Source organism: Tetrao urogallus (genome assembly GCF_951394365.1).
Source record: "Tetrao urogallus genome assembly, chromosome: 2".
In the NCBI taxonomy this organism is placed as follows: Eukaryota; Metazoa; Chordata; class Aves; order Galliformes; family Phasianidae; genus Tetrao; species Tetrao urogallus.
The window spans coordinates 72,913,599-72,934,450 of NC_136814.1; the positions used below are offsets into that span (position 1 = coordinate 72,913,599).

Consider the following 20,852-nt stretch of genomic DNA (forward strand, 5'->3'; position numbering starts at 1 on the left):
TAATTTCTTATAAAATAGCTAATTGCAGTTTCTCACAGTTCCACCTATTTTTAACATTTACATAATAATTTTCAGTAGCATGTAAATAAAAGATGCATTGATTATTTGTTAAAAATAATTTCAAATATTTTTGTATGTTTTGATCTTTATAAACATGTCCTGAAACATACCTTGCAAAACATATACCCATTCAATCAACAATATAAAGAAATCCATGATGCAAAAATGTATAATCATCATTTTACTATTTTTTTATTCTCCTTCACAGTTATCAGTGGGAATACTTAACTCTAAGCAAAAATACTGAACATGTCTTTTCTCATTTTGCTTAGATGCCCAGGCAGTTTATATGTCTTAAGTGCATTGTTTTGTTTAAATTTGAATGTAATCATGGATGGGATCAGATCTCTGTCTGAATTTGCATCTTTTGAATACACCTGTTTAATCCCACTCCTCTTCCTTTAAGTCATTGTTTTAGAATGATAAAGAATAGTGATTATTGTTGCAATCTCTCTTAAAGTTTATACTGTGCTAGTAACAGGTGCCTTCATACAGTTTAGCTTCTACACTTTTCTTTCTGTGCTTTACACTATTCTCCTATTAGAATGCCAGTATTTGCTAGTTCTTTTACTAGTGCTGGTGTGGATTAATTCTTCAGAAAAGGGTAAGAATTTAGATTTACTTTTTTTAAAATTTGCTGCACTCCTGGATTTATTATTATCAACACTAGTATTTTTATTATTATTACTACATAACCAGAAACAGTGTGATAACCACAAACCAAACATTTGATTGTCCCACTATGCTTAATTTTTCTCTGGTCTTTGACAGCAACCAACACAGACATTGAACAGTCCATTGAATTGACTTTACATTCTCAGATAGCCGGATTATGAGAGAAGCATAACTGATTCTCAGCAGCAATCCGTTTTCTCTCTCTCTCCTTTTTTTTTTTTTTTCTTTTTTTTGCAAAACCAGAATTCAAAAAACAAATTGTGGCAAATGTAGACAATATAAATCAGTTCCATTAATGAGAACTTCAGCTGTGCTCTTTGTAGCTTTGCTTGTATGGAAACATGTATGTTCCTAAATCCATTTCTTTATTTCTGAATACTGAATTTTAGAATGCCACCCCCACCTTTCTAAACAGAGTATATACTGGTATCCTTCAAATTGTCTCAGTTTTGTAAAAACTTAAAAACAAGCAAAAAGACACATACATTACTTTACTTATATTTTGGAATCTTTTTACAGTGTTTTAGGTGTTTCCAGCTATTCCATCCATCCATGAGTAGATAACTCATTCATTTATATTTCTCCAAGTTTCATGCTTCATATGCATTTTGCTCAGCATACACATCAAAGAAGCTGATTCTGTGGTCTTTTAAAAATATCATACCTTGATTCCTATCTCTCTAGTTTCTTTGGGGACTGCAGTGAACATGAAAAAACTGTGTTCATGTATTCACTATCCCTTAATGGGATAGAATCTGGTTTGTTATTTCAAAGTTCCTTGAATAATTTGATGTTGGTTTTGCTGTTGGGATTATCTACTTTCTCAGTGGTTGTTTCTGACCTCTTAAATAAGTGCTTCATACATATGTATCGTACATACTATCTTTTATCCTTTAGAAGAACTTTTCCTAGAGATTTCTGATTTACTTCTCATAGCATGCCAGTTTTCCTATACACACTGTAGCTTATTTTAACTTTTCACTTCACTGCTACTCTTGATTGAGAAGAGCTGTTCTTTTATTTTTCCTCTTAGTTCTATTGCAAAAGATCATGCATTTTGTTTTTAATGGTTTGGTTTTTTTCATTTATAGTATTTTTTTTGCAATTTCTGTGTTGTTCTCCTGCTGAAATCCTCTCTTCCCACACTGTCTGACAGATAACTTCACTGTCACTAAAAGGTCACCACACTCATTCTTCCAGGTGTGGATGTTACTGCAGGAATTGAATATTTCTCAGTCATTTTTGAGATAGTATAGTATTGTCATTCTAAATGTACAGATAGAATGCTGAGGCCCAGGGAGAGGAGACAACCTCTCCGAGGTCAGAAGGGCATCCTGTGACACAAGCTTGCCAGTGAATAAGTGCCCTGTCTGTGGAATATATGTCCTCTTTTCACAAAACTTCATTTCTGAAAAAAAGGTTTTGATAGAATCATGGATTTTAGCCAGCTTTTTTGAAGGTCATTTTGTGTTCTTTGCAGTTCTGTCTACTTTGCAGTCCACTGCTTTTGTATTTTCTCACACAACCTATGGAATGTCTTATATCTGAGGTTATTATTTTCACTAAACCTTGGATATTCACCAACTTCATTTATCATACTAGATCTGTTTCCTAGGGCTAACTCCAGAACAGCTTCTGATCTTGCTTTCTGTAAAAGCTGAGGGAGAACACAGTACTGTGCACTACCCTTCAAGAACAAGCACCCTTCCTTAGCAATTCTAATACTGCTATGTCAGTCAATGTCAGTATTCTTGAAATCCCCCATGAACAATGTTTTAGTCCTTTTTCACAAGTTTTTCTTATCTGCATTGCTTCCTGATGTGCTTTCTTATCCTACTCTCAAGGTTTACAGCAGTTTTTCTCTGATTTTACTTTAACCATTTTTCTTTCTCACTTAAATCCAAATGAACTTTGCAAAGGAAGTTGATGAGTGAATGTAATTCTTCGTTCAGATGTTGGTGATTTTCTTCAATTATACTCGTTTGGCAATCTTTCTTATTACATCTAACTTACTGTTAAGGTGATATGTTAAAATGCCATTCAGCTAGGTCTTCACCCGCATGACACATTTTTGCTACTTTATCATTAAGCTAACATGGCTAGACATAGAATACAACTTTTTTTTCCTAACAATTACTATCTGCTAAGCATTTTTCTTGGATCCTTTTTAGAGTATTTTCAGGCTTTTTATATTTTATATGTGTATGCACAGATCCCTATCCACTTACAAGTCAGTTGCTTCTACCACATACTCATAAAGGCCTTGGGGCAAGTAATAACGCTTTCTGAAATAACTCCATTTATCAATCTATCTGTTACTCCCTTAGTGAATTTAATTGTTGCTCCCTGCTGCTCATTTGACTAGATAATAGAGCTATGTTCCCCACATACAGAACAGTATTTTTATTAAGCCCAAAGATAAAATCAGGAAACTATTTGAAAAAATAAAGGCTAGTGTCAAAACAAAAGTTTCATATTTTTGCAATGCTGGTGGCAAATTTTAGTTTACTGATTAAACTTATTATTATTATTATTATTATTATTATTATTGCTATTATCATAATTACTATTGTGTATCTCTTGTACAAGGTAGCAAAAATTTATTTGTTAAATATCCTTTAATGAAAAATGACCGTTATCTTGGCTACTAGGTTATAAAAGCAATCGAAGAAGGCTATCGTTTGCCAGCACCCATGGATTGCCCAGCAGGACTACACCAGCTGATGCTAGACTGCTGGCAGAAAGAACGTGGTGAAAGGCCAAAGTTTGAGCAGATAGTTGGTATTCTGGACAAAATGATTAGGAATCCAAACAGCTTGAAAACCCCTCTGGGAACTTGTAGCAGGTAAGAAAATCTTTAGTGAGTGCTCATATGATGATGTGCATGGCTGGGTTCTGGATGTTCTGGTTGGTGGCTGGTTCCAGTTCATACTTGCTCCATGTGTCTCTCAGTTCTTCCTTTGTTCTGTTCCCTGTTCTTCCCATCCCTTATTCACCTTCCTTTTGTACTACACTGAACTAAACCAAAAGGGACTTTTCATAAAAAATAACCAAAATAAAGAAAGTAAATATTGTGGAACTAACACACTTCTCAGTAAACTGCTGCCTGCTCACCAGTCTTTCCACTACCAGCAGTCTTTGTTTTCCCTGTTTCTTAAAATCTGTTGTAGTTTCATATTATGCATCCCTTGCCTAGCAGGAACTCATACAGTAGAAATTTATACTTTTGTTTGGCCAAAGTACTTTGACTTGCTACACTTGAGGATTTTACCTTTAGTATTCTGGCTTTATTGCCTTTCAGTGATTGCATCTCATTGTACTTCATGATATAGCTTTTAATGACTTCTTCATAAAATTCAGGTGATTTATTTAATCATGGTAATCTTTTGATTCACAAGCTAGATCAAATGCACTAGGGAATCAGCTTGCCTGTGTTCCGTTCCCAGTTCTTCTACTGACTGATTTGCTCTGTGACCTTAAGCAACTTACTTTGTGTCTCTGATCTTTCCCTGTCTTTGTTTTGTCTCATCCAGTTGAATAATGGGAATAGTTACTGATACATTCTCTAAGATGCTTTAAAAATAGTATCTTTATTTTACTCAGCAACTTCAGTTACAGTTGCTATCATGCTAGGTTGGTATATTGTTGATAAAAAATAGTTCATTAGGCTGTTGTTGCTCACTCTGACCTCTCATCTTTTACATGAATAAGTTTAGGAAATACATATTGTGAGCTAAGCTACAGTGTAGTCAGAGCTATTCACAGAATAATCTAGCCTGTTTATAAAGACCTATTACTTCCTACTCTTGAAGTTTTGAATACCCCAAACTTATTTGACTCTCACCTTGCTAAATACTCCCTGATGTTTAACTCTCTTTGGAAACAACTTACTTTCCTTTTTCCTTCTCCATAGACCAATTAGCCCTCTTCTGGACCAGAACACTCCCGATTTTACCACTTTCTGCTCCGTAGGCGAATGGTTACAAGCTATTAAGATGGAAAGATATAAGGATAATTTCACAGCAGCAGGCTACAACTCTCTTGAATCAGTTGCCAGGATGACTATTGAGTAAGTTAGTACTGGGCATGTTTAACTTGCATTTAGGGAACTTCTAGGTAAAATAATACACAATGTTCAATTCAAAAACTTTATCCTGAGTACAAACAAAGTACTTGGGGTTAAGTCAGAAGGTTTAGCAGCTCATGATGTTGAAATAGAGCATCCCATAGAAGGGCAATTACCCTTCTACCTATGTGTGGGCATCACTTTATTCTCCATTTTTTGAGACTAACTGAAATAATAACGAGGCTAGAATTTGAGGAAGAATTTGGCCCATTTTAAAGTATGTATGTATAGGAAAATAACCACTTTTTTTCCTCTCTCTAATTGGTATATTTTTCCAGATGTGTACTAGGAAGATGTGGATCTTTCTTCTAATTGGCTGGGAGCTGTCTGTGTCCTTCAGGAATTGACTTTGCATTAGTATAAAAGACTGTAGAAGCAAAATAGTTTTCTGAAGGCAGGCATGGCCAGTATTGGCACTGCTGTCTTAAACAGTTCTTGACACCCTGAAAACAAAGTTGTTATTCTGGTAGTAGCCAATCACTTGCTATGCCTTTTATAGAGCAACGCTTTTCCAGACAAGTTTGAAACAATATTCTCAAGCTTCCAGCTCCACTCTTGTCTACCTGGTAACACTGGGGGCCTCAGTCTATATCCTGACCCAAAAGATAGTGGATCAGTAGCACTACTAGTGATGGAATTGAAACAGCCTTTTTCATTTGCATGATGGGTATGGATCAATATGCAAAGGCTTTCACTAGACATCTCTTCAGGAAGCAGAATGTAACTTCCCAAATCTTATATTTATACATAACTTTTATCTTGAAAGCCTCCAAAAGTATTGTACAAGAGAAGTGTCTCTTCCTTTGGGTGTCCTTAAAAGCCACAGTAAATGATTATCATAGTGCAAAACCTCATTTTCAGATGTGGACACATAAGGCAGTGTAATTACATGACACATGCCATGCAATTACACTCCTCACTGAAGATCTATATGGACTTTACAGTACTGAGCTGAGGTTCTGGTACAGCTTCAGTGTTAGAAACCTGTAGCCCAGACCACTATATAGCTTTAACTCACAATTGATTACCATACAGTAGCAGTCTAAGTTGAAAAATTAACAATGTACGCATTTGTCTTCTCCAGGGATGTGATGAGTTTAGGGATCACGTTGGTTGGTCATCAAAAGAAAATCATGAGCAGCATTCAGACTATGAGAGCACAAATGCTACATTTACACGGCACTGGCATCCAAGTGTGATAGACATTTCTCCCTTATGAGGGAGGTGACAGACTGAGAGAACAGCACTGGCCTTCAGTATATATAAAGTGCTACTAGAAGACACTTGATTTCCTGGGTCCTTCCTGCAGTGAATAGAAGAGCTACAAGAAGCACCTACAGACTTGAACTCCTAAGTGCCACCAGAATTTATGAAAAGGGAATTAGGATCCACCAGTGGTGGCAAGGAAAACAGCAGTGACAATAAACAAAGTACTACCTGAATAAACATACAAACACCTTGAGCTCTCTAACCTCCTTTTTATCTAAAAGACTTTTTAAATGTACATAAAAATTTTAAAAAGAATATATTTGTCAGATAAAATCATGATATTATTGTTGAATTCAACAAAATATTTTCCTTAAATCTGTGATTTCTGAATCTTTTTTTAATCATTTGTGTTTATTCTTCATAAAGACTTTCTTTTAGTATGATGTTTATATCTTTGGACCTTTTTAGTGCTAATTCTATGACACATTACTACACTGGGTACCTCTGAAGGATTATTTGAGTTCCTAGAGATTTAAGAAGCATGACCAAGCAATGTATATCTGTCCCAACTTCGGTATCCTTTCGTGCCATTTACTTTTCTTAAATCAGCACCGTATTGACATGACTAGCTAATTGGCAGGGAGTCAGGATAATGCAAGTTGCCAAGAGCTCTGATATTTTTTAAAGAATTTTTTAAGGTTACACATATACTATCTTTTAAAAGAAAATAAAAGACAAAAAAAAAAAAAAAAAAAAAAAAAAAAAGAAAGAAAAAGAAAGAAAAGCAATAATGACCCCTATGTAGTTCTAGGCACTTTTAGCAAATTGTTTGCAAGATGATTTTAATGGACTGAAGTGAGATATATTCTAAAATGTAGATCTATAGCTGCAAACCTGCTGAGGCACTACGTTGAATGGACAAGTGATTGTAGGAGTGTCTCAGAACATAGGTGCAGTTCTCCAGTGTTACCTAAACCATTTAATCTGAGCACATCACATTTTTTTTCAATATTTTGCATTAGCAAATCTGAGAGAAATAGCTGGCATATATTTTATATGAATTTAAGTTGAATGCAGTCCAGCTATGAAAGTAAGGACATAGATTTTATATTAGAAACATAGAGCGTGAGGCAAGGGGCAGTTCCAAATTTTCAGATTTTTTTACAAGCTTTTACAGCTCTGATCAGATATTTGTGTTTGTACTCACACAGACACAGCAGTCATCATCAGGAGCACAGATGTAAGAGTATTTGCTCAATGGAATACATTCTTACAGCATTTACTTACATATGTTTTGTGTTTGATTAACCATAAGCAATAACAAACTGTGTCTTCACAGATATGGCGAGAATGTATATGAAAGATAAATGTTTTACAAAATTCTGAAAATTGTGAACTACCCCAACAGTGAAATGCTGTACTTCCAAAGAGAATTGGGCTGCTTCTATTGATTTTGATAGAGAAAGATCCCAGGGATCAGTCATAAATTGGTCTTGTTTGATAATGTGGGCATCCACACAAAAAAAAAAAAAAAAAAAAAAAAAAAAAAAAAAAAAAAAAAAAACAAATGAAAAATCCTGTAAATTTTCCTTTGTAAAACTTGTAAATTTTATTTATACTGTCTTGTTTTATATACACATTTATGTGTAGTGAGCTCTGGATACATTGAAAATGCACTATATTTTTCTATTTTAATTGCAGAGCATCACAAACAAACATGTATATTCAGTGCTACATAATGTGTTTTCCCACATTTAGGACCAAAGATAGTTATCAAAAACTTAAATGCATCATTTTTTCCTCCTTTTTTGAACCCCTTTTTAGATCACTGTACAGTTATATTTGTCATTTTATTTATTTGTTTCATTAGAAAAATCAGTTTGGTTACACCAATTTTGTCCCCTCACCTTTGTTGAAGAAAATCTGTAAAAAGCTTTTAATTAGAATAATCCCGTTACGTAGACTCTTCCATTTGTAATCTTTGTAATAGACTGTAAATATATTTTTGGAACTATAATGCAATGTGCATAAGGGTTATTTTTCAGTGTCCATATATGATTGTTTATACAATTCACAGCACTTTACAGTCATGCTGAGAAGCCTAATTTATTGCCTGGATTTGGGCAGAGTAAGAAAAAAAGGTGAATATTCTTATTTCATATTAGATTGTCATTCAGTAGAATTGAGTTATTTTCATGTATGCAGTTCAAGATTTTTTTAACTATTAAAATTAATTTTCTACAAATGGTATAGAATTAGGATGCAGAGTAGACTGCATGCCCAACATTGAAAGTAGTGCACACAACCACTTGGCCAGGGCACTTCCACTTGCCATTGGAACACTCATAATTAATAAACATCTGTTTTGTGTTATAACTAATGCTAAGTGCCTCACTACTGGCAACTGTGAGCAACTGCACAGGGTGCTTGTCAGTTTTGCTGCTGCTTTAGGCACCTAACTGTAAACTTAGGAGTCTAAGTTCTGACACCTGCTTCCTTACAAATCTTGGCTAATGTTCCTAAGGGCTTGGTGTTTCCAGGTGTGATGCAGCAATGCTGGTATTGCTGAGAACCCACAAACCCTAAATGAGAGAGAGTTGAGGCCAGGCTTTACCCTGAGAACTTGTTCAATGTTCTGAAGCACAGAGGCCTCAAAGCATGTGTGGTGACATAGACTCATGCACGTAAAAGTGAGGGCCCTAATGTTATTTCTTCCTGATTTTTCCTTGTTTGATTTAAGCCATCTACTTTGAATAATAAATATATTTTATCATTCATCTATATACCTTGACTGCCTTAAAGTTGCCACAGTTTTTTACGTATTTGAAAGTGGTAGAGTAGACCCAGAAAGCACAATCAATACCAATATTCCTATCCTATCTATCTGTTCAGAACATTATTGCAGTTTAGAGCACATGCATGTTAAAGCATTTAAGCTGATAGAGCAGCAATATATATATATGTTGATTTCAATTCCCCAGGTTTCACAGAAACATAGTCCAGTATAAGAAAAACAAAGTGCCATTTGTGTTCATGAGAACTGAGAAGAAAAAAAAAAAAAAAAAGAAAAGAAAAGAAAAAAATTTTGGGAGGGAAAATTAAAGGCTAAATGATGAAACAAAGAACTGAACTCAGTTCTGGCTTAATTCCATTGAACTAGGGTATTGTGCATTGCTAAAGAAGACAATATCAGGCTGCCAGGGAGGTTGATATTCCTTGGATTTATCTATCTATAACCATTTAAAAGAAAGATGCCTAAGACAAGCGGGATGAATCTTCCTCTGGCAGTGCTTATCTCCATTACCTCCAGAGGGAATCCGGATGATTAGCTTAGTTTAGGCATCTAATGTCTAGATATTGAAAATTAGGTGATTCTTACTCTATATAACCTCGGCTGCTACAGAGTTTCCCCTAGAATCTGAGTGATGTTGAAAGGCAGCTCCTCTACTACTAGTATGTCCCAGAATGTATTTATACTGGGCTTTATCACAGAGAGAGGGTTTGTCGTTTTTATGGTTGTTGAGTTATTTTGTTTCTTGTTTTTTTTTCTTCGGAGATTTGTAACAGATCATCTAAATGCTTTTTGTATATGGGTATTAATTCTTGATTTATTTTGTGAATGTTCTGAGGAAGACCTGCCTAGTAAATTACAGTTATTTAAGACTTTAAATAATGAGAAATATTTGCTAGCATACTGCTTCAGTCCAGAGGTTATGTGATCAGATATGATAGTTGCTGTTTGCAATACCATGTTTATCTAAAAAAAATGTCATGTAAAAATCTCCAGGAGGCAAAGATGCTTAAATGTGTCTAAAATTGAATGTTGCCCTTAATATCTCAATAATTGAGCTGTCTGTACTTTTCTCCATTTAAAATGAGTTTTTAATATTTGTTTAAGCTGGAGTCATCTGGCATTCACTGAGGGAGTTTCAAAGAATTATTTTAAATTAAATTTGCTTTTCTCCACTAATATTAATATACGGTAAATAGTTTCCACTGTTTTGAATGTTACAAAAACTATTGCTTTAATGTGGGGGATGAAGGGGTCTATTTTTATTCTGTTGTTGGTATTTTTTTTTACATTTATTGGTTAGTAGTTGAAATAAAAAAGATAATAATTCATCCTTAACTTTCTAAATAATTTATATATAGTAATTTTGAGAATGGTTTAAATTGTGCGACTTTCAAGTTACTACAACAATATGGTGATTGTGTCCCTACAGTCATAATGCCAAGTGATGCTGAGACTCCCTAACACAGGGACGGGTTCATCTGGCACTTTGCTGCCAAGTAATGGCATGAGACAGTCCACTGGCTGTGTGGGAGGAGTAAATGCCAACTCAGTCAAAAAGGGGTCATTCCACCCTTAAAAAAATATATATGTGATATATTGGAGCTACCATTTATATCCTTTTATTCGTTGTTTCCCTGCATACAATTAGAAACTCATATGCTCATAACTTGTTCAGTGTTTGCTTTATGATGGTGGGGTTTTATTTATTTATTTATTTTGTTTATTTGTTTGTTTTGTTTCATGGGTTTTTCTGGACCACTTTCATTTTTTATGTTTGTGGAAGTTCCCAGACAGAATGATAAGGCCAGGTAGAATACAAATTCTTGTGTAACAGTAATACTGGCAGCAGGTATAACAGGGCAATTCAGATTGTGCTGTGATTTGCTGAGCTAATAGCACAATGGGAATTATGCATATTCAGGACCCTTAGAATTGTAATGTATGATTTCACTAATATGTAGAAATAAGGGAATTTTCATAGAATAGTAGACTGGCTTGATTTGGAAGGGATATCAAAGATCATCCAGTTCCAACCCCCCTGCCACAGGCATGGCTGCCCACCTCCAGATCAGGTTGCCCATTCAATCTGGCCTTGAAAGCCTCTACGGATGAGGCATCTACAGCTTCTCAGGGCAACCTGTGACAGTGACTCACACACCACTAATTTGGAATGGACTTCCAGATGATAGATTCGGGATCCAAAGGAATACTCAAAAGTGTTGTCATCAAACAAATTTCCAGTAAAACAAGAAATTCTGGGCAGCAATGAATATTTTCTCTCCTATACCCTTAATGACAGTCCAACTTAGCCAACAATTACTTTTAAACGAAGATCTTTATTGTTTGCAGAGTGTAGCCTTTATTTACTTGGAAAACAAAACAGATTCCCTGCAAAAAAGGTGGGGGGCATACAAAGGTTTTGGAGAAAAAAAAAACAGTACAAAAAGAAATTGAAAAAAACCAAGTTATCTTTGAAACCCAAAGTAAGACTGTGTTCACCAATTATGTAACACGTTTCATTCAGTGCTTTAAAAAATATAACAGATTATACCATACACAAAAAATCTGCAATTTTCTGACAAAAGGCTAGTGACAGAATACAAGCTATATTTGTGGGAATCTTTTCCCCTCTGGGTTAGCTTTTGCAAGATTCTAAAGTTAGAATAATTAACATATACATTAGAGTAAATCCTGTTGAGACAGGCTGAGGCTCAAAAATTCCATGAAATTTTAAGTGAATGTTTAGGATGGGCAAGGGTCAGGCAGTTTGAAAGTGAAAAGGATCAAACTGAGTTTGTATGGTATAGATACTTTGTAGGTTATGTCTACTGACATGATGGAAGGTTAAAGGCTAAAGAGGAAAGGGATTGAAAACAGAGGATTGTGAAGCCATTCAGCATGTCTAAGTCATAAGGCTCTGCAAAACATTGCTGGCAGTGTAGTTAAAGAATATTGAGGTTTTTGTTTAAGTAGAGAAATGCTGATATTAAAATATATGTAATAATCTAGTGTGTAATGGTTTCAGTACTCTGATTTTTCCTCAGACCAGATTGGAATTTGTCAAAGAGACTAAATTGAGGCAGATGGGAAAGCAACTGGTAATATGCAGCTCATTCAAGCAGACTTGAAGGAGACATGAAAGGAGAATTTTACATTAAAAGCCTGCAAATAAAATAAACTCTGATGATATTTGCTCTCAGAAGGTTTTAGTTTAGTCATATTTAAATTTTGTGTAATGATAACAGGTTTTTGAACTGATACTATACAAATTAGATGCACTGAATGTCTAATTAGTGACCAAAAGAGAACCACAAGTCAAAAAACAGTTCATGCCTTGATAGCCTATGAAAAAAAAGATGATGTACAACCAAGCGAAAATCATGTAGGCAGCCAAATGAATCTTGGACAAAACAGGACATGATTCCTAGTGCCAGAGGAGCTAAATCAAGAATAGAAAAACTATTCATCTATTGACCTTATATATAAATATACCTTATATATATATATTTTCTGTATTTAATTGAACCAAGTAACCAGTTGTAGAACTATGCTGCTAATAATAATTACCAATAATGAAAAACTACAGCTCAGAGTTCACCTGATAAATCATAATAAAGCTAGTACTGGAAAGCACACTCAAAGAACAAACTCAGAGTTTTATGTATGGTAGTGATATTAGAGTTCCTGGACTCTGAGCTATTTCAAACTAGTTACAAACCAGAGAATATACAGTACCAAGTCCAAGTCCATAAGCAAAACCTTCTGCTTTTCCTAAAAAAAAAAAAAAAAAAAAAAAAAAAAAAAAGGAATACTGAAGAAGAATCAGTGCAATATTAATTGTCTTCTGATTATTTCCTTAGAATTACCATGAAGTATATGTTTGTCTTACAGATTAAGAAACAAACTTCCTGCTCCAAAAATTAAGTCTCACTAAGAGGAAAATGCACACATTTGTTTTAATATAGCTTCCAAAATTGGCTTGAAAAGAGACTAGATGCATCTCTGCTGATCTCTCACGTCTTATGTCTGTAGAGACATTACTCAGGCAATTTCTTGACTGTCATTCAACCTTTTTCACTGTGCCAGCTTCCACTGGATTACTTAAGGGCTACATGATGTACGTTTTTAAGATGTCTGCTGGAAAACATTTCAGTTTCTTTTCCTCAGGGACGAAACAACTTATGCCAAGAATGTATATGCATACATTGTGTAGTACAGCTTGAGAATATGACTGTGAAGCAATTTCAGATTAGTTCTCTCCAGCATGTTCTTTTCAGTCATAGTTTTAAGTTAAAAGTATTCTTCCACTAAGATTCAACCTAATAAATAGTGTGAGAAATCTGATTTGCCAGAAATAAACTCAGAAAAGTAATCCAGATACTTTCTGAGGCCATTTCAAAATTGTGTTTTTAGATGGTGACGTGGATCTGGTTCTATCATTATATTGGATAGTCAGTGTGTATAGTGTTTATACCTCATAAAATATGCTAGCTACCAAAGTATGGAGCATTCTGGGTAGAAGATGTTCTCTGTTAATCATTTAGTTTGATCTTGGCAGCAGTGATGCTTCCATATGGAGTCAGTGGAAGAGTAAGATGAGTTGAGACAAGATTGGGTGAGGTGAAGGGGCAACTTGGGTGGGAAAAGAGAGGCTGAGAAAACCTGCAGTTGATTTGGGCAATACTTTTATTTTTCTTCCAGGATCCTTGTAGTGGAGAATCCTTGCCATCAGTCTATCTCATCACAACACTCACTGCTGTCCCTCTTAATTGAATAGCTCTTTTATATTACCCTAAACAAAATAAAATTGTCTTCCCTAGTAGCCAGCATTTCTACCAGTCTGCTGGAGAAGTGAAGACTGCACTAGGTTCAAATCCACATCATTTGCCTGCAGGAAGAAGCTGGCCCTGAAAGGGATTCCTAATAGGACATTGTTTGGTCTCAGTTTTATGGCCAGCTGATTCTTTGCTATTCTGAGGATAAAGAATGCACCTTATTATGTAACTTTCCTACCTACTCTAACTGATCTACTGCTAAGGGTAGGGGTGTGGAGGAAATGAAGAAAAGCAAAGAGTTTTCTAGTATTTCTTTGTAATACTCTTTTCAAGAGAAATAATTGTTTCAGTGCCTAAATTACCTAAACTTGTGCAAAAGATAAATCCTTTTGGGTGCTTCCTACTTGCTGGCAAAACTACCGCAGATAGTCTTGCGAATCTCAGTCTTACATTGCTTTCATTCTCATCAAATTCCTTGCCTAGCATGGAGTTCTGCTTTCCAGTCCTCAAAATGGTAGCTTACTTGTGGTAGTTATTGAGCATCACCAAAGCCCTTTTCCAGTTTTCCATGCTTGTTACTTTGTGTGGAGATGCCGCTTGATTTTGAGGAGTGTTTCCCCAGTCATGAGGAGGGAAAACAGTTTTGAAGTATGCTCCACTTCCAACTCTCCCCAGCTGGCATGAGTTTAATAACTAGCAGTACCCACGCTTCACTGGAGGATAAGTAGATGTGGGTAGTGACGGATGAACATTCCATACCCCAGTGATTATAAATGCTATTAGGCAATTTACTGGGACTGAGCATGCAGGTGCTCCATACCCTTCTCCTTTGTTCTCTTCCTCTTTAAAACAGCCACCAACTGTGCATGTGTTGGGTACTGCTGGAAAGATTCCTGCATCTCTTTCTATGACCAAAAATCAGGGAAGGAGATGGTTGACACGTTCTAGGTGCAGAAGTCAATAGTGTTGGTCAAAACAAAAGCCAGAAAGTGTGTATGTGTACTTAGGAGTGTGGAGAGGAGAGGGGAGAGGGATACAGAAGAGGTGAATCAGCTAGGCTGCAAAGTGAGCTGTTCAGCAACATCCATTACATGAGCTAATGGAGTATGTTCAAAACAATATAGACATCTTCCCATTGACAGAACAGTTGGAATGGAGAAGAACACTTCTCTGGCATCCTTTTACCTCTGTTTCTAGGAAGGCTCACTAATTTTTGTGATTTGAGGGATGGCCTATTCTTATTTTGAGGAGTTGGTGACATTTTACATAGTTTTGAGGTGAAAAATGCACAGCACAAGACTGATCCTATAGCTTTGGGCTGCAGGAAGATGCAAAGGTAATGTGTGGAAAGGGTGATTCTCTATAGTCATGCACATATAGCTGAATGCCTGGAGCTGCGACTGCTACCTCAGAAAAGATTGATGAGGCTGGGCAGGATGCTCCATAGGCGGGATATTACCTCCAAAATTCTTTCCTGCACTGTACAGTCTCTTCCCTTCCTTAAATGCTTTTCCCATTCAGAAATCCTCTCTGTCTTACTCTGAAATTGGTGTTTAGTCCGCTTCTCTGGGAACAAGGAGCCTTCTAAGGAAATTGGAATTCTTTCATGGAAGAGTTTGAGCAACCTGTCATGTCCCAGAAGAGCTAATATCTTGGTCTGCAAACACCACAATGACTGTGGGCTTTTCTACATCATTCTACTGTTTCTAATTTTTAGACAAAATGTACATCATCTCTGAGATCCCTTTCTGCTGAAAGAATGACTTTAAGCGTGTATTTTCAGAGAAGGTTTGAAGCTATGAATCCCAGAAAATACTTCTTCAGGACACTTGCAGATTTGCTGCTGGAATACACGTTGGCATACCCAAGATCCTCCTAAGTGTGCTGAGAACAAGTTTGCATAAAATTTCCTTTCTGTGGAGCTAGGGTTCAAGTAGAAACTCATGCATAGGGTGGTTTGGCTCGCTAAGGAATACAAGGATGGTCACTGAATGCATCAGAACCTGGATAAATGAATACTAAATCTGACCATAAAGCTGCCAAAGCAAAGAACTGAAGCTCCTATCAGCTTGTTTAGCCATGGTCTTTGGCCTTTACTTTCCTGAATTTCCAGTTTTGTTTTCTATTTCTTCTGAGAGAAGTATGGACATTAGACATGAAGGCAGCTATAAATTAAGTACTGTGAACATGAATATCTTGGTTGTAAAGATGTAAAGAAATAATCAAATCGATTTATCATGTGTCACACAGGGATCCTCAAGTCCCATTTGTTGAAGTTTCATCCTTGTTAGCTTGCACTTGGGCTCTTCTCTAGATAAAGTAGTACTTTGTAATGACAGATAGGTGCAGGTCAAAGTAAAACCGGGCAGTACATGGTATACATAAACTATCCAATGATGCTGATAAAAAAAAAAAAAAAAAAAAAAAAAAAAAAAAGTTGATACACTGCCAATATAAATATAACCCGAGGTTTTAAATACCTATGTATCTAAGTGCTATTTGTAACTACTAGTTGCCTCAAACTTTGAATAAATTCACCTGTCAATCATTTTTAATAATTCAAAGATTTACTTGCATTCTAAATAGTACAAAGAAATGTAGTCAAAAAGAAAAAAAAAAATGAAGTATTCTTTCTTTTTGAAAAGGATTTGTCTCAGAGTTCTTTTTTGCTGCATTCTTTTCTCACACATTCCTTACATTACTGGGCTTTCAAAGGGCAGGTGCAAAAAAACCCTAAAAACCTAATCAGATTGCTTCCTATAGCTGTTTTTTGTTTTGTTTGTTTTTGTTTTTATTTGCTAAAGCTTAGACACTATGGCCATTATTATTGTCAGATCCTCTTCATAAAACATCTGTTCCCATTTTGTCCAGTCTGCTGACAGAAATGTATTGCATGTTACAATGTATTAAGAATGTTCTTGTCTTGAATAAGTACCTTCCCTTTGATTAACATGTTACGTAATCTAATCCTTGTGACAGAAAAACATACACTACTTTGGAAGAAGCTGTAAGGATATTGGTTGGTAAGGCAGGGGGACATTCCTTTGCTGGTTTGTTTTTCTTTAGTATTAGTGCTACACTGGCTTGTCTTGAAGTCTGTAAAAGATTGCTTTTCTCTCGGGAATCTTCAAATAATTTAGTTAAAGAGATTGCTAACCAAATGTATAATATTTTTTTATTAAATCCTGGCTTAAATCCATTAGTCCTAAAGCAATACTGTTTTAGATATTTCACATGGCCAATCTGCCAAAAAAAAAAAAATCATCTAAATCATCAATCTTCAAGATTTCGTGGGATCATTCAGCAATACTGGGAGCTTCTGATAGTATCAGTTAGGTTAAAGGAGATTCTACCTTATTAGTCTATATGCTAGAAGCTACTTACCACATATATCTTTTTAAATTTCATATAATAATAAAAATAATAAGGTTTAATTGAATTAACACACCCATCTCATTCTTTTTCTGCTTCTCTGTTTTTAAGAGTTATCAGTATCTTCCTGTCCCTAATTTAGTAGCCAAACTACCATCCAGTAAACTGCACTGCACTCACTTACCTCCTTTTTTTTAAATACTAAAATCATCAAGTATAACCCTTTGGGTCATTAAGAAACAACATGAAGCACAACTACATTTTCTTCACATTAGAGATACCTGCTTGGGAATCTTTGGGTTTACTGATGTTTACTTAGTGAGTGAACAAGTTTTTTTCTGTCAAGTAGTGGTGTATACATGGCAATGACAATGATAGTATAATTTGCCTCTATTACTTCCTTCTATCAGAATACTGCTGCACTGCCAATTTCATATCTGTTGTTATTATTTGTTTGACAGAATCAAAAACATGCCAGGTGCTTTGCAAAACAGAGAACAAGAGAAATCCCTTTCCAGAAGAGATGACTGCCTGAATAGAAATGACATAATGGCAGGAGACAAAGGAAGCAGAAAGGGGAAGCAAAACAAGAGATATAACCATAAGATCATGAGATTGGTTTGGAGGCACAGTGAACGCTATGAGGCATTTTTTTAAACCACATAAGGACTGTAGTTGGGATTAGAGGATGGAAATGTAGAAAAGAAGCATGGAAAGGAATGGAGAAGAAGGGAGGAACAGACTGGCAACAGGAGGAAGAGTAAACAGAGGTGTATGGGAGAGGCCAGAACACACACCTGACAAACTGAGGATTATGACTAATGCCAACAATGAAAGACCACATCTGAAGAGCATGATGATTTCAGGAGGAAGGCGAAGCAGGACATGGCGATGCTGCTAGGGAGAGAAGAGCCAGCAAAGCTGCCCTGGAATCCTGCTCTGGAAGCTCCTCAGACTATTATAACCCTGCTTCCCCATCTTCTTTTTAGCTCCCCTCTTATACACAAAATATGTATATGAAAGAGCAAAGGAGAAGGAGAAGCAGCTAAATCAAAGATTTTTTAAATCCTACTTGGGAAGAAGCTTAAGCTGGGATGATACAGATTTACTTCTACTGATGATGCAAGTGGCAGAAAGTATCCTTTAGCCTTCCTTGTGCAGACAAATCAATAGAAGTCTTTGCCACTACTTACAAATAGGTCCTGTTGAGAAACAGAATTTGAATAAGTAGTCTAGGACATTCTGAAATGTCATTTCACACTAGATCAGAAAGAAGCAGAAATCATAACATTTACATTAAAATAAACATGGAAGAAAAGCATTGGAGTAGATTCTTCTAAAGCTGAAAATAATTGTTTCAGTATCAAAAAAATAAAAATAAAAATAAAAAAAATAAAAATAAAAGATAGGGGAGGGGGCAATTTTTCATTGGAAAAAAAAAAAAAAAAAAAACCACCCTAAATTTTCCATGAAAACACTGGGAATTATTTTGATTATGCTGATTTGACTTTTTTTCCCTTAAAAAAAAGTGACACTTTTTAGAAGTAAATTGAAAAATCGACATTTTGAGACTGTCAGACATTTTAAACTACCCTTCATTAATAAGAAAGCTTTAAAGTGGCCAGTCTAATCCCTTCCTCACCTCCTTCTCCTCTGCTTCTGTGGTCAGACATCTCTACTGAGTAGGTTGGAAAGAGCAAAACCAGTTTCTATGTCTCCCAGAGATACGAGATATTGCCAGCTTCTTTAGGAATTATTAACTAGATCTGTTTACAGGAAGTAACTTTGTTTTTGTTTTTTTCACTACGGAGTATGTCTCCATTTAAGCTCTCATCACAGCTCTTCCATTTTGTCTGGGAAAGTTTGTCAGAAAGCATACTGGAAAGCCTCATGTTTCTGTAACCAATTAAACTGTTTTTAGACATAGTTATAGTGTGGCAGATGTAATGGTATCATAGTTGAGAGATTACTCAAGGTAATGGAGTAATCTATTACTTTGATATATATAGACACTTTTTGCTTGGTACTTCTGACTTCAAAGTGTTCATGTTTAGGGTACTATAGATAATTACTACTTGTGTTTTTTATGTTTTTAATAGGTTTTAGAAGACAGCACTGGATATTTTGGTAGTTGTGACACCTTATCAATATATGGATTTAGTCTCTTCTAGTAGTGGTTTAAGTATTACCTGGCGGAGACAACAGCTTCATTTAAGACTATCCTGGTGACCCTAGATAGAATTCAAATAATTTGTTTAGGAGATGAAATACAAAATCATAACTGAAATGTTACTAATAATCCTTAACTGGTTGGGTTTGCCCAGAATTTGCTTGAAGATTTTGGTAAATGGTGGCTTACTGGATTCTCAGCAGAAATTGCCAATTACTTTTTTTTCTTATTGTATTCAGTTTGAACTTTGCTTAAGTTAACTGAACTCTTGTCACCTCAGGGTATCATTTCAGCAATGAGTTTTACAAAACCTACTCTGTTAATGTAGAGATTTCAGCTATTAAAGAACATAACCCATGCAGAGAGTTAACAATGCCTAGCAGTGCTTGAAGAATCATGCCCAACTCAGTTATTTCTCTCCACCATTATTGCAGTAATATTAGATTTAAATCAGATACCCATTGAGTCAGCTTACAAAATCAATCCCACATACATTCCTCTCTCTTGGAATCAAATGTGATTCAAAGTTTATAAAATTCCACATGCCACTGAAATAAACAATTGCAAAGCAGTGTCATATTATCTCCCCATAATAAAAAAAATTTTACATTTAATTTTTACTTATTTCCTACAAAAGCATAGTTGCAATAACTTTTTGCAATATAGACTCAGCATAAAGCAATATCAAAATATAGTGAATATTTATATAAATTATATTTCACCAATTTAGTATAATTCTCCCTACCTTCTGGCATGGTAGCAGATAGGGAAAGTATGTGTAAGTTAACAGCTGGCATTGAAAGAAGACTCTACTGTGTGACATCTTCCTATCCTATGCTACTAAAAAGACAAAAAGGAAAAAAACAAAAACCAAAAACCTACCTTCCCCTCCTCGCCCCACTCCCCCCTCCATCATTTCAATTGCAAAGTGTAACCTAATCTCTAAAAAATGTCTCTTCTGACTTCACACACTGAGCTGGATGCAAGATTTAGTGAAGGATTCAGTATGAGCTATTTGAAGATACTTAGTTCTGCATAAAGTAAGAGTACCTGCAGTAACTCAACCCCAAGGTCCATGCAGGCCTGTACCTGGCAAGAATAGGGAGTCATCCACTGTCCTCTGATTATAATGTTTTCATATGTAAACTTCCAAGCACCTTCAGGGCTCTCCTACCCAGTGTGTACAGTTCAAATGCTTCCCAAATCAGGTGCTGCACTATGCTTCATAGTCTGAATTTGTCCTAGATCTGGTGAATTTATTTTCTCTTCATGTCTCTCTTTCCCTCTCTGTTTTGACCTTTCTTCAGAAATAGAATGACCAGGGTTGCATGAATTATTCAACATAAGAGTGTATGATGTATTTATACAGTGATATAGCAAAACAGTGTATTTATACGGTGAGATTATATATATATATATATATATGTTTTCTATTTTGTTTACAGCTTCTTTCTTAATCATCCAAATATTTTGTTTCACATTTTTACTTGTTGATGAGTGCTTGACATGAAGTTTTCAGAGAGCTGTCTAATATCAGTTTACGATTTTTTTCTTCTCAAGCAATAGTGAATTGTAGTCCCTCTCTATCTATGTGTAATTGGACTTATTTTTTCCCTTGTATGTTTCTTTGTGATTTATCAAATTTCATCACCACTTTATTGCCAATGGCAT

General features: G+C 35.5%; 1 protein-coding gene across 4 annotated transcripts in view; it reads left to right on the plus strand.

Moving 5' to 3' along the window:
• EPHA7 (EPH receptor A7) overlaps positions 1-17,668 on the plus strand; it is a gene marked incomplete at both ends in the record, with an annotated part of 152,097 nt that extends 134,429 nt beyond the window's left edge. For 2 of the 4 annotated variants that reach the window (XM_079550535.1, XM_079550536.1), the window contains 3 exons: positions 3,387-3,580; positions 4,649-4,804; positions 5,946-6,060. In XM_079550535.1, the coding sequence (XP_079406661.1) occupies positions 3,387-3,580; positions 4,649-4,804; positions 5,946-6,060 (465 nt within the window). Of the gene's footprint in view, positions 1-3,386; positions 3,581-4,648; positions 4,805-5,945; positions 6,061-17,472 lie in introns of those variants that run through there. The other 2 variants (XM_079550534.1, XM_079550537.1) reach the window with 2 other exon arrangements.
• Between the last annotated feature and the right edge of the window lie 3,184 nt (positions 17,669-20,852).